A 16,902-nucleotide genomic window follows, 5' to 3' on the forward strand; every position below is an offset into this window, starting at 1 on the left:
AGATCACACAACTAAGTAATTATTAAGTGTCTCAGGTCACATTTGAACTCAGGTCCTCCTGACTCCAAGGCCAGTGCTCTATTCACTGTGCCACCTAGCTGCCCTTAGACATCATTTTGTATTTCATTTAGAGAGGAATTTGATAATCTCCTTTTCCAAAGAAATAGGACTTTATGAAATCTTTTACTTCAGGAGACCTGGGAAAGGGAATTGTGACAGAAAATCACAGAACCAGAGCTGGAAGAGATCTTGAACCTTATCTAGTCTAACTTTCAAATTAAGTAGCCTCTCAGAGTGAAAACAAGCCCTGGAGGTAGAGAAGTGAGTTGGTCAAGATCATATGGTAAAGCCAGGATTAGAATCCAGGTCTTTGGATTCTCAGCCCAGGGTTCTGCCTCTAACCCTCCTTGCATTGTCAGATTGAGAGGAATACATATGGCATACATTATTGGACTCTACAGATAAATCAAATTTTAGCCAACAGGCAATCAATCTCTTTGATCATCAAATTAGTTACCTGCTACTAAAAAGGTAAACAGACTTATTTAAGTGCACTTTCCAGGTGCTGGGGAACACTGAAATGGGGCAAAGCCTGGAAACTAGAGGAGGTAAGATGAAAGAGAAAGAAGTTTCTTGGACAGTCCCATAAACTGCTTCCTCTCCTCAATTATCAAATTTGCTCAACAATATAGTCAGTATATGTAGGAGATTACTTACAGGCTGAATTGATGACTTGTCTCATGATGTGCAAAGTCCCCACTCGAATTCGCTCATTGCTGTTTTCTAACTTAGGAAGCAAGAAGGCCAAAAGGCGATCAGGAAAGGAGCAAGCTGCAAGACAACAATAAATGTGATTAGTTTTCCAATGGAGGGCAGAGTCTAGATTCAAGAGACAGTTCAAGACTGTCTCCCACAGTTTAGAACTAAAGCATGAATCCTTGGGAGGGCTCAGGCTGTATGTTCCAAGGAGAGGAATTTTGCTCTACTGAACAAGCTCAACAAGCCATTGGAAATGAACTTCTTTTTTACCCTCCCACTGATCTAGCCACTTTGTTGTCTTGACTGTCTTATATATATATTTTCTTCTTTTTCTCTTTCTCTTCTTCACATTTAATTTCATGAGCACTTAAATCAGACAACATTTCTGTGTGACAGAGTGAATACAAAGATGGTTAGAGAGCAAGGAAGAGATGAGTGTAAGTCTAGTCTCTGACACATGGGGGCGGTGGGACTCTGAGCAAGGCCCTTTACCTTTCTTACAGGTGACAGGAAAGCTATGGAGTTTCAAGGAAAATGCTGACTTGCACTGTAGAGAAAGAGTTTTCTTATCCTATCTTATCCCTATACTAATGAAATCACATATCCAGTCCCTATTCTCTATCTGATTCAATATTTATATTAATAAATTTACTCTGAAATACCACTTCTTTTATCTTTCACCATTCTCTTGGTGATCCCAACAGCTCCCATGGATTAAACAATCATCTCTATACAAATCTATGCATATGTATATCACTATCACATTCAACAAATTCTTGTTGACTAAATAAATACATAAACGAAAAAGATAACATGACATAGAGTATCCCAAAAAGTATTAGTCCTAAATGTCCCCAAAGTATAGTTTAAGCTTTAATAATTTCAATAGAATATTACCAACTTCAAAAAACCATTTGAAACATAATTTTAAAATTTTAAAATATTGATATATTTCTGATTAAAATTCAACACAACCACTGTCTTATGCCATGTATGCATCACTCTAGTCAACTTTTGAACTTTGGAAGTAACTTATCAGCTGCTATTCAGATACTAAAAGGATTGAATATGCAATCCAAAGATTAAGGTTAAGTTGCATCATTACAGTTCTGATGTGATCCCACAAGAAAAATTCTAATGGGGTAGATCAGATGATCAAGGGGCCAAGTAAAAGGAACTCTTCCATTAATTACCCTACTGAGAAAGTTATCTCCAGAAATTAGTGTATCCACAATACAAAATGAAAGGATGCCCTGCCTTGTTCAAATTAAAATTTTACTATACAAAACTAGATCAGTATAAGAGGCATTGTATGATTATACATAGAAAAGGAAGTGGGGTAGTCTATAGCAAGAATTAGACAATAGATGATTCATGTACTACACTGGCTGCCAAATATGGCAAATACTACCTTATCTCTTTAGGATAAGCCTTTAGGAAGTTACAGACTAGGAAGCTCCTACTTCTAATTCCCTATGTGACCTCTGACAACAAAAACCTCCCCAGGCCTCAATATTCATACCCATAAAATAAAGAAGTTGAACTAAAAAGTCTTTGAGATACCTTCCAACTCTAGTCCTATGGTCCTCTCCTCTTTGGAGGATTTATACAAAGTTATGGATGAAATTTCATATGGAATAAAAAATTGTGGCAAGGTTTCAATCTTCTGGAGTCAAAAGGATGAAATCATGGATCAACTAAATATGTTTGGTTCAAATATATTCACTGTGCTAGGTATTTGGGGGAGATTAAATAAGATGCCCTGCCCACATGAAGCTTAGATTAAAATCCATTTGCTCAGATAATTTCCTCCACCTAGACTGTTCTTCACTTATCTAAATCCATCTCAGCTTAAGTCACACCACTGGTACTCTAAAGCCTTCCCAAACAACCTCTGTCCACAAAAACATCACCCCCCCCAAATTCATGGCATATTTTGTCCATACTGATTCAATAGCAATTAACCATATGCTTCCCTGTGAGATCTCTTTATACTTTTATGATATGTCTGCTCAATTAGACTACAGGTTCTCTAGAGTCAGGAAACTATCTTTTTCACCTCTGTATTCAGTAGGTGGCCCAATGGATAGAGTACCAGATCTAGAGTCACAAAGACTCACCTTCATGAGTTCAAATCATGTCTTATATACTTTCTAGTTCTATGACCCGGGGCAAGTCATTTAATTGTGTTTGCTGAAGTTGCTCAACTGTAAAATGAGATAGAGAAAGAAATGGCAAACCACTCCAGTGTCTTTGTTAAGAAATGGGATCACAGTAGTCAGAAACAACTAGAAAACAACTCAACAACAATATCCATTACATTATGTAGTACAATAGCTATCTATCTAGCTCCTTGAAGGCAAAGAACATATTTTTGTAGCTGTCTAATAAATTCAGCTAGTCCATTGATTGTTAGGCCTCAAGTTAGAAAGACCTCAATTCAAATCTAGTTTCATATATGTATTAGCTATGTGATCCTGGGCAAGTTATTTAATTACTGTCTGTTTCAGTTTCCCTCAATGGTAAAATGAGGATAACTGTGATAAAACTATGTCCCCCTAGATTAACCATCCATCCATTATCAATTGTCATTATGGTACAAGAGTTGTATTATCATAATACTTCAAATGAAGCTAAATCTCCATGAGAATAAAAAGGTTAAATGGATTCTCTTGGGGAAAAAGTGGCATTGGAGCCAAATACTGGCAGAACAGGAAGACATGAGCATACTTACTATTATAAAATATTTGAAACTAGGCAGTTTAGCATTCATTTGACTCATTTAGGCTAAGCATTTTGCCAAATAAGGAAATTAGTCTGGCATGATTTATTCTTTTAACACATACACATACACACACACACACACACACACACACACACACTGACACACACACTATCATCATGAAGACTGAAAACTGTCTTTTATTTATTATTTGCTTTTTTTTTTTAAGGTTTTTGCAAGGCTGGGATGAGTAACTTGTCAAAGCCTTCTTCCCTTCCTCTTAGCATGATGATGTTTCTTGGAGCAGCTAAAAGGTTCCATTATCATGTCACTTTATTTAGGCTCTGTATTCAGATCCTATTTTCTAACGCCTTCCCAGGAATCAACAGTAATTTGCACAGTTTAGAATTTGGAGTAGAATGAATGCTTGACATGGGACATAGTAAACTATTAAAAAATACTGATTTCTACCTATACTTGTAGAACCTCCATTGCTAGCTAAAAGGGAGAAAGAATATAAATTGATAGGTGAAGTGAGTTTTCAGCCTTTAGGGGAAAGGTTTTCCCAAAGGGAAAGGTTTTTATGCTTCTGCAGTATAGTTCTTTGAGAACCATAAGAAGTTTGATTCAATAAATTTTTGGTATTGAGTGTCTTCTATATGCAAAGCCTTTTGTTCAAGATTCCCCGTAATAAAGAGAACAGTGACAATCCCTGCCCTCAAGTAATTTTCAGTCTTTTGGGGATTTTAGTCCTCAAATATATAAAGGTGGGTTTAGGAATCTCCAAACCTTTAAGAAATTTAGCATGAGAAAGCTCCTGGCAAAAGAAAAAGAAAAATGGAGCCTGTGACCTTGAAACACAAATGCTTGTATGTGGTAGGAAACAGGAGCAGGTGCTGCCTTGTGGATAAAGAACCACTTGGACATGTGACCACAGGAAAGTTGCTTAATCTCCCAGGGCTTCTAAAAAATTTTCTGAGACAATAAATTAAAAAGAAGTCATTGATCAGGAGTAGCTCAGTGGCATCAACCCTGGAGTCAGGAGGACCTGAGTTCAAATGTGCCCTTAGACATTTAATAATTACCTAGCTGTGTGACCTTGGGCAAAGTCACTTAACCCCATTGCCTTGCCAAAAAAAAAAAAGTCATTGATCTACATTTATTGAATGAAATTTCTTGGGGGAGAACTCCCTATAATGATGAGATCACAGGTCTGGTCCAGAAAAATAAAAGGATCTAGGAGGAAAGGGGAGTGCAGAATAGACTGGAGAAACTAGTTTCTTTCTCTTCTTCCAGGGTGTTTCTGCAATTTTTCATTTCTAGAAATTATTTTTCTAGCAAGAAAAGATTTTTGTTACATTAATAGTTCTTACAGGTCTCCCACTGAGTAAATCCTTTTTCCTGATAATCTTGGGCGAAATCTATTTAAATTGCTTAAGTTTCTAAGTATGATTCATAAATTCTTAGCAGCAGTTACATGTTGTGGTGGTATCTCAGAAATCATGGTAAATTAGGACAATGGTTGACATGTTGTGTGGTGGGCAACAGAGTGGAAAAGAATGTCCACTGAGGGCTACTAGAGCCTTTCTTTGTTAGAGTAACTCCTTTGGTGGGATTGATGGCTTGAAGTAAGTATTGTTGTCTATCATATATCAACTCTGATCTTTTCCCCACCTGTACTCCAAATATAATTTTCAGACCACTTTTATTTTATTTTATTTTTATTTATTTATTTTAGTTTTTGCTAGGCAATGGGGTTAAGTGGCTTGCCCAAGGCCACACAGCTAGGCAATTATAAAGTGTCTGAGGTCGGATTTGAACTCAGTACTCCTGACTCCAGGGCCAGTGCTCTATCCACTGCACCATCTAGCCGTCCCCAGACCAATTTTATATTGAGAATTTAACTTTCTCCTTCAAGGACCTGATGATTTAGATTTTCTTCACCCTCACAGGACAGGGCCTTGGTTAGCAATGGGTTCACTTGGTATCTTAACTAAAGATTTTTCAAAAGAAGTAAGAATTTCTCTTCTCTTTGAAAAATTTGGTCTCTGTTAGAAGTTATATAGAATCATTATGACTTATTCAAAGGAATTCTTGCTATTACTAAGCAGTCAATCACCAAGTATTTATTCTGAGGTGGATTTCTCTCAATATTTATTTAGTATTTTCCTTTTCCTCTAGTTATGTTTAAAATAATTTTTAATGTTAATTTTTTAAAATTTTGAGTTCCAAATTCTCTTTTTCCTCTGCCTTCATTGAAAAGACAAGCAATTGAAGTAGATCATGTGTGTGTGTGTGTGTGTAGTCATGCAAAACATTTCCATTTTAGTCATGTTGTGAAAGAAAACAGTAGGAGATTTATAATAGCTTGTGGGGATGAATAAGTCAAGTGAAAGTTATTGAGGAAGAGGGAGACACGGACATCCATGCTGTCCACATTCAGGTGCACCAGCACAAACTCATTAAACACTTTTCATAATCTGTCAGTCCCACTTTCCTTCAGGACATTTGTATTCTGTTTCAGCACTTTCACAAATATTCTTATGATTAACATTTTTAAAGCCCCCAAACTAGGCAAGCAATAAATATATTCAGATGCTGCAGACCCAAATGGAAATGCTGAAGAATTTTCTGCCCTCTTACTTACAAGAAATTGCTAACAGGTTGGACTCTGCTCCATTGGCATAGAATTTCCTCTTTCCTTATCCCACTCCCAAATCTCTTCCCAATCCCCCATCTTACCCAGAATTGTGAAGCATCGCAGGACTTCATTGTGATTCTTAATGACCAAGGGGTTGAGTGAATCCACTGGGGCACAAATCTGCTCCAAGAAACAGAGGAAAGAAATTACCAAGATGACTATTGCCTGAGCACCCTCATTTTAATGTTGTCCCCTATGTATCTGGAAAGGACCAGTCCCTAGATATAGGGGAAATGCTCAAAATGGGGGACAAATGACCACCACAACCTTTCAACTTTCCCAACAACCTGTGCAATACTGATACACACACACACACACACACACACACACACACACACACACACACACACACGGCTCCTATATCTTACAGGAAAAGGGGTGTTTGAGAAAAATCCACTTCTCCTATATCTCCTCCTTTCACCATCTGCTAAGACAGTAAGTCCATGGGACCGAACAGAAGCATTTGAGATGCAGAAGGGGCCAGAAGAAGGCACCCAGAATTCTCCCAAAATTTATGGCATCCTTAAGTGTATTCCCAATTTAGAGATTACTTCATTTTCTAGACTACATCCTCCCAACATTTTGAAAGCAAATGAAAATAGAACTTGTGTCAGCAAAAACAATCAAACAAACCAAAAAAGCCCAGACTTCCTAGGATCTCCTAGGAGCCTTCCTGGGATAATACCTGAAGTTCTATCATGACTCTCAAGCCAGACCTCAGGACTTGCAATTCTAGTGTCTCTCCTCACTTGTGGGATATAAGGAAAGCAAAAATTATCAGCAAATTTTAAAAAAGCAGCTATTGCCTCTAAGTTGTAAGACATGGGGAAATTTTTAGAAAAAGCTAATTTTTCAAGCCAGTCTAGCATCAGCTAGGGTAATAATTGGTCAGGGGCAGTAATGAATTACCAACCCTTTTCCTACTTAGTTATCTCTGATGGAAATAGCAAAGCTAATAAATCTCTTTTTTTTTTTCCGCTAACACCAGGCCTCCTTTCCATAGACCATGCCCCAACAATATACATCTGTAAATTGCTGAAACCCTACATTTTAGAACAACTACTCCTTTATGATAACTAAAAATTGAAATGAGCCACTAGGAATCATAAAGTATTGTCTGATGTTGAGACAGAATCACTTTCTACAGGTCTGACTTTCCATGATTTCTTGATCCCAAAATTATGCCTCAGTTATAGTCTCACACTGGAATGTCCCCCTGGGGCCTCCTCATCCTGGAACATCTATTTCCTGGTGGCCTTTTCAATACAGAATATTCTTCCACCAGAGAAGCCTCCTTGTCTCTTTGGAAGTTCCTCCATTTTATGTAGGGGACCACATTATACGGACTTTATTCCCTTCCTGTTCTGCTTTTGACTTTGCTGACTTCCATGTCTGAAACCAAGTATTTTCAGTTTCCTTCTCCTCTGCTCCCCACACCACTTTTCTTTCAGCTCCCACTAGTTCACCAGTTTTCCATTCAAATGGTAAGCTCCTTGAGGGCAAGGACTACTTTTTTTTTAAATTGTATTTGTAACCCCAGGATTTAGCACAGTCTGGTATACAATAAGCACTTGATAAATGTGGGTTTCCTTATTTCCAGAGTTGGAAAAAACTTCAGAAGGTATCAAATGCAATCTGTACCAGAAAAGGAATCCTATCTAAATTATCCCCAACCAAGAGGCCATCCAACATCTGATAGGAAAATTTCATGCACTAATGTAGTTTATTTTCACTTCTGGATACTTCTAATATCTGCCTCTCTGAAACTTCTACTCATTTCTTCTATTTTATTACTATCAATCTAAGGAATCTGAGAATAGGAAAACTTCTCATAAACTTCATTTCCTTCAATCTTCAGAACTAAAAAACAGCAAGACTACAATTTACCAGTGATTTTTCTAGAGTCCTGCTGAGGTACAGAGTCCTGTGAGCTAAAGTGTTTGCAACTTGGTCCCTAGATTTCTCAATAGTGACATGGGAAAGGACCAGGAGAGTACAAGGTTGCAACAGAAACAAGCCTTGTATATGTGAGTTCATGTTGTGAGGAATATGGGGGTATCTGAGTTCCACAAGAATGCGAAAAGAAAATTGTTGGTTTACATTACAAAGACTGGGGTCTGCCTGTATTGGTGCCTATGAGCAGGTATGTGAGTTAAGACAAAAAAACTTAGTCTCACCTGATCAAAGAAGACCTGAGATCAGGCCAGGTCTGTGCCATCTAGTTTTAAGTTAACCTAGGGTCTGCTTCCTCCTCCTTTGCACTTGCTCAAGGAGGGAGCTGTTCTTACTCATTAGTATAATGAGCAGGGAGGGGAAAATGTATGGGGACAAATGTAACAATTAGATTTGTGACCCCAGCCAATGATTGGCATGAAGGGGCAAGAACAAAGCCTTGCAAACTGCATATTAGACCTAACATTTCTGAGATTCCTTGCTCCTCTCCCCTTAAGAGAGAGGTGTGCCTTTTTTTTAAGATGTCTTAATAAAATTTTAATCACTCTGGACTAAGTTTTCACAAGCCATTTAAAGGTGACACAGAAAGACAAATAGAACAAAAGAGTGAGAGATGGAGAGATAGATAACCTGGATTCAACAGAAATTTCAGTTAACTCTGTCAGCTGATCTAACTCATGTCCACATTGAAGACAAGAGAATCTTAAAGAGAAACAAAATCTCTAAAGGGCCAAAGGAGAGGGACAGAAGAAACAACCACTTCAACAGTTCTTAAAGCATGGCTATGCTAAGATAAGTTTCCTTTGGGTCCTGAGCCATTTTTTAAAAATAAGAACCCTGTTTTATTCAGAGCTTTGCTACAAAGGAATAACTCAATATACATCTGATGACTGAATAAATGGATTGATTCTTGAATAAATGAGTATTCTCTGTCACTAGCAGCACCTAAGCAGAAGTTGGATACCCTTCTGTCAAAGAGACTATAAAGTATTTTTCTATATTGGGAGGAAAGAAGGATTATGTAGCTTCACTTAACAATCTTTATAACATAAGATAACCATGAGAGAATCACTCTTTATGCTTATAAAGGGCACTAAAGACATGATTCCAGGAAGTACCCTTTCTCTGTGGAGTCACCGGAATAAAAAGCAAACTCTCAACCAAAGACTCCAAACCAACTCTACTGCAATGAGGTCACCCTGCTTCCCAACTCACAAAAACTCAAAGGTGGATAGGGATGGTTTGAGGGTCAAAAGAAGTTCTAAGGAACTGTCCAAAATTTTCCATAAAGCATACAAATAGTTAAATGTATATTCTCTTCCCCCTGGTCCTAACTTACCCAAATGCAAGTAAGAAGATGTTCGTTTTTTCCCCTAAAGTCTTTAGTCTAGTGTTCCAGAAGGTGAGCAACAAAACTAAAGGCTCATTTTTCCCTAACCTGAGGCAATACTTCAGCTCAAGTCTAGTCCCAATCCCTTGTATATAGGAAACATCCTCTCCCTCCTCTCCCTTTACTCATCTCCCCTTTTCTGACTGCCTGACCAAATAGTTTTACCTGAGGGTGCAAAGCAGCCAGAAGCATATCAACCTGTACCTCCAACATGCGGCTCCCCATGTTCACAGAAGCTTCAAGAATCTGCCCAAGACTCTGTTCATGTAGTAAGAAGGACAAAAATGGATAAAGTCAGCTAGGAGGGTACAATTCTTTGTCAAGGATGGGGAGCAGAAAACTAAACCTGTATCTCCCTAACAACATGAACCTAATAATCCATTTGAGAAAAGCACTCTTCTTCCTCCCGGCCAGTTCAGTGCCAAAGAAATGGCAATTGCCTGCTACAGAATCCCTTGCTCCATTAAATATCCCAAAAATAATCTCAGAATTGGAGTTCCAGATCCATAGTGTCTTGGGTATGCAAAGCTGCTACAGAAGGCTTGTTTCAGTTGGAAAAGTTAGTTTCCAGGAGAGAAAGCATCTAAAGAAAGTGACACCAAGTGGTTCCAGACCTCACTCAGATGTTATAAGCCATTCTAATGTGTCAGGAGAGTCTGATTCATTTTTAGACCCCCCCCAAATCGGCTAACAACCCACAGGAGTTCTGGCAAGAAAACTAAAAGAAATCTGGTATATCCAACCCTAGGTAAGCAAGGTACATAAAAAGAAATCACTTTCATTTTCTAGTTCTAAAAGTCTCCAGGAAAGAAGCTTTAATAACTACTTGACCATAAGAAATTTTTCCCTAATGTACAACTTATAGGGCCACAAATAAACCCCTTTTCTCTTTAGGTTTTTTTTTTTTTTGCAAGGCAATGGGGTTAAGTGGCTTGCCAAAGGCCACACAGCTAGGTAATTATTAAGTGTCTGAGACTAGATTAGAACCCAGGTACTCCTGACTCCAGGGCCGGTGCTTTATCCACTATGCCACCTAGCCACCCCGCTTTTCTCTTTAAATAAAAGTGAGCTCTTTTGGAAAAGTCTACTGGCTGTGTGTGCTTAGCTCATGTGAATGAGAACTTAGCTTCTTTAATATGTCCACAATGAAGTGCTGGCCCTCTCAGACCAAGAACCTTGAATCCAGTGGCTTACCTTGGACACATAAAAGGTCTCGGCATGCTTCTTATAGAGGGCAATGATTCCTGGGATGAGCTTGGGCAGCTGTTCCTCTAGCTTCTCACTGGGCAGCAGGTGACTCATGGGCCCCAGAGCCTCAACCACAGCCAGTCGAAGCTGGGAAAAGAAAAGCCAGAATTCATCCCAACCAGATATTAACTTGCTAGAGAATACTAATCAAGCCTTAATTATGTGTAAAGCAATAAATGAGCCCTATGGGAGTACATGAGAAACCATACAATCTGCTCTCAGTGAGTTTCAGCTTACTATCTAAGTGGGAAGACAAGTGTGGACACAAAGGGAATAACAGGAATCTGTCCCTTAGGGCTACCAAGACTAAGTGAAATCACATTCAGGTAAGAGAGCCCCGTGGGCTATGGTGGTCCAGAAAACCTTCACCTTATTTAACAAAGATTTTATATAACAGAGAGGATTCTGTGTTGGAAGGTTTGAGTGATGGGAGAATACAAAGATATTTAAAACATAATTTTTGTTCTCAAGGTGCTTAAAAATAACAAGAGTAGTCATTCAGGTACTATTTAATTAAAAAAAAATTTCACAACTGATTAGTTTCTGAGTAACACAAAGTAAAAGTAACCCAAAATGCTTTTACCTTTGCTTCCCGACTCTGTAGCCAATGGTTGAAAAGCATATCATAAGCACTGAAGATCTCAGTGGAAAATGTGTCTTTCCGGACTGTGGGATCTGGAGCTTGATCCAGATTGGCTAGGTATTCCAGGATACTGTCACTGAAATGCTGCAGAGCTGAGGTATAAATAATCTAAATGAATATCTGCTTTCTGATGTTCAGATAGCATCAATATTGCTATCATCACTTCAAAATCAAACAAGTTAGCAAGTGAGCAGTACAAGAGCACTACTCACTTTGCCTCTTAACTACTGAAATCCTCTTTCTACAAGGACTCGTTAATATGCCACCCCCTCCATGAATATATTAAAGTCTAAACTTCTTAAGGGCAGGAACTGTGAAAGTTTTCAACTTTGCATATGCTGTATCCATTTTAGTTCCTGGGACAGGGTATCACTAAAATGACTGTTCAACTGAATTAGAGGGTTTTTCTCTGGATCAAAGGAAAACAGAGCAGGAAATGGAAGGTACAATCAAGATCAAATGTCCTTTCTGGATTGAGTCTGGTGGTGGGAAGTACCTTCTGCTCTCAATGGGTCAAATGCTTGAGGTCAAGAAAATGAAGGCTCCTGAGAAGGCAGGGGATACCCTTGCTAGCAAGCAATAATCATATGTACTTTCTCAACTATTAGGGATGAGGAAACCTGTGTCAAAAGTGCCTGTTTGCTTTCCTTTGCCCCAAGGGAGGGTAGATAAGGTCACAATGAGAGAGCTAGGTTCTAAACTCTGCTCTTTTTCTCTACCCTTAATCAGTCAGTCTCTTTCTCCTTCTAAAATCTCTGCTCTGGTTTTCAAACTGAGCTGGAATAAGAGATGAAAGCCTATAGAGGGCCCATTCTTACCAAAACAAAATACAGATTTCATCTGGTCTTGCCGAGCCAGGTTTAGCATTGGTAACATTGTTGTCAGAATGGAATTTAAAAAGGGCACCATACCAAACACTGTAAGAAAGAAAAATATAATGCAAATCATTTGTCTTCCTTCATTCATCCTTTCTAGTCATGAAATAGCAACCCATCCAAGGGATCACAGGAAAGCATTTTTGCATCTATTGCAGACTGTTCATCATAGAAAAGACAGGTGAAAATAAGGTCCATGGTCCCCAAAAACCAATTCCAAAAGTCTTACCTAGGTAGTGAAGAAAGGAATAAGAGATGGCATTCTGACACAAGGTAATGGAAAAAAAGCTTGAAGGTGATAATAATTAATGAAAAACACTCCCCCTACCAAAGTACCCATCATCCTTTGTTCAGGCTGGCCTTTTGTGCCCCCTGCCATAGAGATGTTAATGGTATCATCTCTCTCACCTATATAAAACTATTTGGGGGGGGGATTAAAAAAAGAGAGGTTCATAAAATTTGATTTGTCTTAACCTGTAGAATGTACTTGGGCCCTGGCATCTCCATAAGGAGATGTTGCATTCAGTCATACAGTAGGCTACTAACTGGAGAAAGGATCACCACAGAATACTGCAGTTCCTTCCTGAAGAATCAATATAAATAATCAGCAGTCCTCTTACATCACCAAGTACCAAACTAGAACTGAGCAAATGGTCTTTCACAAAAGGGTGGTATTCTACTCTAAATCCAATGCTGTTGTTATATAAGAGACCACAGGGGATCTTTTAGCATGAGCAAAGTTGGCAGAAACAAGTGATTTTCCCAGAGCAGCTGGAGAAGTAGGAAGGGGTGTGGCACAGTTAAAAATTAATGAACAGGGATTCAGGAGGCTTGGGTTCTAGACCAGATTGTACCACTCGTAAGCTCTACAATCACATTCCTCTCAGCAATCACCTAGGTAGATAACGCAAGTACTATTGATTCAATTTTATAAAGATCACAGTTTTATAATCTCTCCAAACCTTTATTTCTTCAGCTGTATAAGTGTCTTACCTCTTCCTCTTTCTGACTGTGTATTTTTGGATATGATACTGTACATTCTGTCAACTCCTTCAGAGAAATACAGAAAGGTACAGAAGACAGAACTCTAGTCTCAGTAATGCTTGACCAAGCTGAAAAGAACACAACCATACTGAAAAATACATTTATACTCTCCAACCACACCTGGGCCCTCCCTACAGTAAGGCAAATGCTTCTTCCAAATTGATTCCTTCTCTCCCTCTCCACAGAAACTGTGCCAAACCTTCTCTTCCTTCCAATCTCCCAAATTACCCTTCCTCCTCCTCTCTCAGCTAAGGACTTTACCTCTTGACAAAGACAGATCACGTGACACAACGTTTCTTTTCCCTTAATTTTTTTTATTTAAGGCAATGGGGTTAAGTGGCTTGCCCAAGGTCACACAGCTAGGTAATTATTAAATATCTGAGATCGGATTTGAACTCAGGTCCTCCTGACTCCAGGCTGGTGCTCTATCCAATATGCTACCTAGCTGCTCCTATCATCTCAACCTACGGAAACCAATCTCCACTCTCTTCCTTTTAGCAGTCTCTAATGATGAGGTGACCCTTCTTCTTGACAGTCAAATCATCTACATCTGTTCTTGCTATCATATCTATCTTTTCCATATTTTCCAGCAGACTGTCTACTCAGCTATCACTTCTCATTCAAATCTTAAACAGAAGGACAAGAATTTAAGAATACCTCCATAAAGACAGGATGAAAGATCTTATCTTTCATGAAAGAAATAAAATTTTAAAAAAATTACTATTTTATTTTTATCCAATTACATTTGAAAAAATTTTATATATGTTATTTAAAATACTGAATTCCAAATTTTCTTTCTCCAGTCTTCCCTTCCCCTTCATTGAGAAGGCAAGCAATTTGATATGTTTTATATATATGCAGTCATAAAAACATTCTATTAGTCGGCTTGTGAAAGAAAACAGACCAAAAAAATAAAGTTAAAAAATAATATTCTTCTATCTGCATTCATATTCCAAAAGTTTTTCCTCTGAAAATAGATAGCATTTTTATCCTAAGACCTTTGGAATTGTCTTGGATCATTATATCAATGAGAATAGTTCAAATCCTTCACAACTGATCATTGTACAATATTGTTGCTACTGTACATAATGCTCTCCTGGTTCTGCTCACTTCACTTTCTATCAGATCTTGTAAGTCTTTCCAGGTTTTTCTGAAGGATCCTGCTCATCATCTTTTTTAATTTTTTTAAATTTTTTTGCAAGGCAATGGGTTAAGTATCTTGCCCAAGGTCCCTAACTAAGTATTAAGTGCCTGAGGTCACATTTGAACTTGGGTCCTTCTAACTCAAGAGCTGAAGTTCCATCCACTGTGCCACCTAGTTGTCCGTGCTTATCATTTCATATAGCACAATAGTATTCCACCACAATCAGATTCTATTATTTGGTCAGTCATTCATGGGCATCCCCTCAATTTCCAATTCTTTGCCACTACTAAAGGACCTGGTATGACTATTTTTGTACAAATAAGTCCTTTTTTTTAAATCTCTTTTTGGATACAGACCTAGTAGGGGTGATGAAGGCTCAAAGGGTATACAGTTTTATAGCCCTTTGGGCACAGTTGCAAATTGATCTCCAGAATGGTTGATTCAGTTTACAACTTCATCAACATTGCATTTTAATTTCCCCACATCCCTTCCAACATTTGTCTTTTTTTCCTTTTCTGTCATATTAACCAATCTCAAAGGTGAGGGGTGGTACCTTAGAGTTGTTTTTAATTTCTTTGATCAATAGTGATTTAGAGCAAATTTTCATCAGAAATTATTGAAAATTCTCTGTCTCCCTGATTCCCCACATACACAAAATCCCTACCATCCTAAGGATTATGCTAAGTAGATGACTCCTGGTTGTAATCATAATTCCTTTGCTCTCTGGAATATATCAAGCCTTCCAAATTGTTAATGTAGAAAACTGCTAGAAATGTTTTTGTGAATGAAGTTCCACAAAATTTTAATTGATTCTTTCTGGCTGCTTGTAGGATGTTCACCTTGACCTGAGAGTTCTAGATTTGAAGATAATATATTCCTGAGAGTTTTCATTTTGAGATCTCTTTTACCTTTTTTTTTTGTTTGTTTCTTTACAAGGCAATGGGGCTAAGTGGCTTGCCCAAGGCCACACAGCTAGATAATTATTAAGTGTCTGAGGCCGGGTTTGAACTCAGGTCCTCCTGACTCCAGGGTCAGTGTTCTATGCACTGTACCACCTAGCTGTTTTTGCAATCTCTTTTAAGAAGTGAAGGGTATATTCTTTCAACTTTTGTTCTTCCTTCTGGTTCTAGAATATCAGGGCAGTTTTCCTTAATGATTTCTTCAGAAACAATGTCTACAGTGGATAAGAGCACAAGCCCTGGAGTCAGAAGGACTTGAGTTCAAATTCAGCCTCAGACATTTAATAATTCCCTAGCTGTGTGACCTTGGACAAGTCACTTTAACCCCAGTGCCTTGCAAAAACAAACAAACAAAAAAGTATGAAATACCAATGTCTAGGCTCTTTTTTTTATTGTGATTTTTCAAGTAGTCTAATGATTTTTAAATTAGATCATCTAGATCTATTTTCTAGGTCAGATATTTTTACAATGAGATATTTCACATTTTTTCATCCTTTTGATTTTGTTTTATTTGTTTCTTGATGTTTTATAAAGTCATTGGTTTTCATTTACCTGATTCTAATTTTTAAGGAATTATTTCCTTCAGTGAGCTTTTTGTATCTCCTTTTCTTTTTGGCTATTTCTACCTTTTATATCTTTTTTTTTTAAGGATTTTGCAAGGTAAATGGGGTTAAGTGGCTTGCCCAAGGTCACACAACTAGGTAATTATTAAGTGTCTGAGGCCGGATTTGAACTCAGGTACTCTTGACTCCAGGGCCAGTGCTCTATACACCATGCCACCTAGCCACCCCTATTTCTACTTTTTAAGATGTTCTTTCCTTCAGTGAATTTTTATATATATTTTTCGATTTGACCGATTCTGCTTTTCAAGGCATTAGTCTCTCTTTTATTGTTTGGTCTATTCTGTTTTTTAAGGTGTTATTTTCTTCAGTACTTTTTTGTGGCTCCAAGCCATTACTTTTTTTCTTGATTATCTTTCATCACTTTAATTTCTTTTCCCAATTTTTCCTTTACATAGTTGATTTTCAAAATCCTTTTTTAGCTTTTCTAGGAATTTGTTTTGGGCCTAAACCAATTCATATTCTTTGAGGTTTTGAATTTATCAGTTTTACTTTGCTGTCTTCTTTTGACTTTGTGTTTTCATTTTGTAACCTCCTATGGTTAGGATTTTTTTTTTGTTGCTGTTTTTGTCATTTTTTTCAGCCCATTTCTTGACTTTTTTTTATGTTGGGCTCAGCTGGGGCCCTGTTCCAAGCTTCAGGATTTTTGTTCAGCTGTTTTCCAAATTAACTCTGGGAATTTGTAAACTTTTAGTTCTTTCAAATTGGTAAAATCTAAGAAGAGGTGTGGTCATTGCTCTCCAGGTCTGAGCTTCAATTTGTGAGTGACCACAAGCACTCTTTTCTTAATAAATGCCTAGCTGTGTGACCTTGGGCAAGTTACTTAACCCTATTGCTTTAAATA

At 37.9% G+C, this 16,902-nt stretch overlaps 1 protein-coding gene across 1 annotated transcript in view; it reads right to left on the reverse strand.

Moving 5' to 3' along the window:
- MROH1 (maestro heat like repeat family member 1) overlaps window positions 1-16,902 on the reverse strand; it is a 176,801-nt gene that overhangs the window by 110,687 nt on the left and 49,212 nt on the right. Inside the window, exons 6-11 of the mRNA XM_074202153.1 lie at window positions 12,235-12,333; window positions 11,357-11,508; window positions 10,720-10,860; window positions 9,691-9,783; window positions 6,224-6,302; window positions 718-831 (exon numbers count right to left, since the gene is read on the reverse strand). Of these exons, the coding sequence (XP_074058254.1) occupies window positions 718-831; window positions 6,224-6,302; window positions 9,691-9,783; window positions 10,720-10,860; window positions 11,357-11,508; window positions 12,235-12,333 (678 nt within the window). The remainder of the gene's footprint in view (window positions 1-717; window positions 832-6,223; window positions 6,303-9,690; window positions 9,784-10,719; window positions 10,861-11,356; window positions 11,509-12,234; window positions 12,334-16,902) is intronic.

This window comes from Macrotis lagotis, chromosome X (genome assembly GCF_037893015.1).
Source record: "Macrotis lagotis isolate mMagLag1 chromosome X, bilby.v1.9.chrom.fasta, whole genome shotgun sequence".
Classification (NCBI taxonomy): domain Eukaryota; kingdom Metazoa; phylum Chordata; class Mammalia; order Peramelemorphia; family Peramelidae; genus Macrotis; species Macrotis lagotis.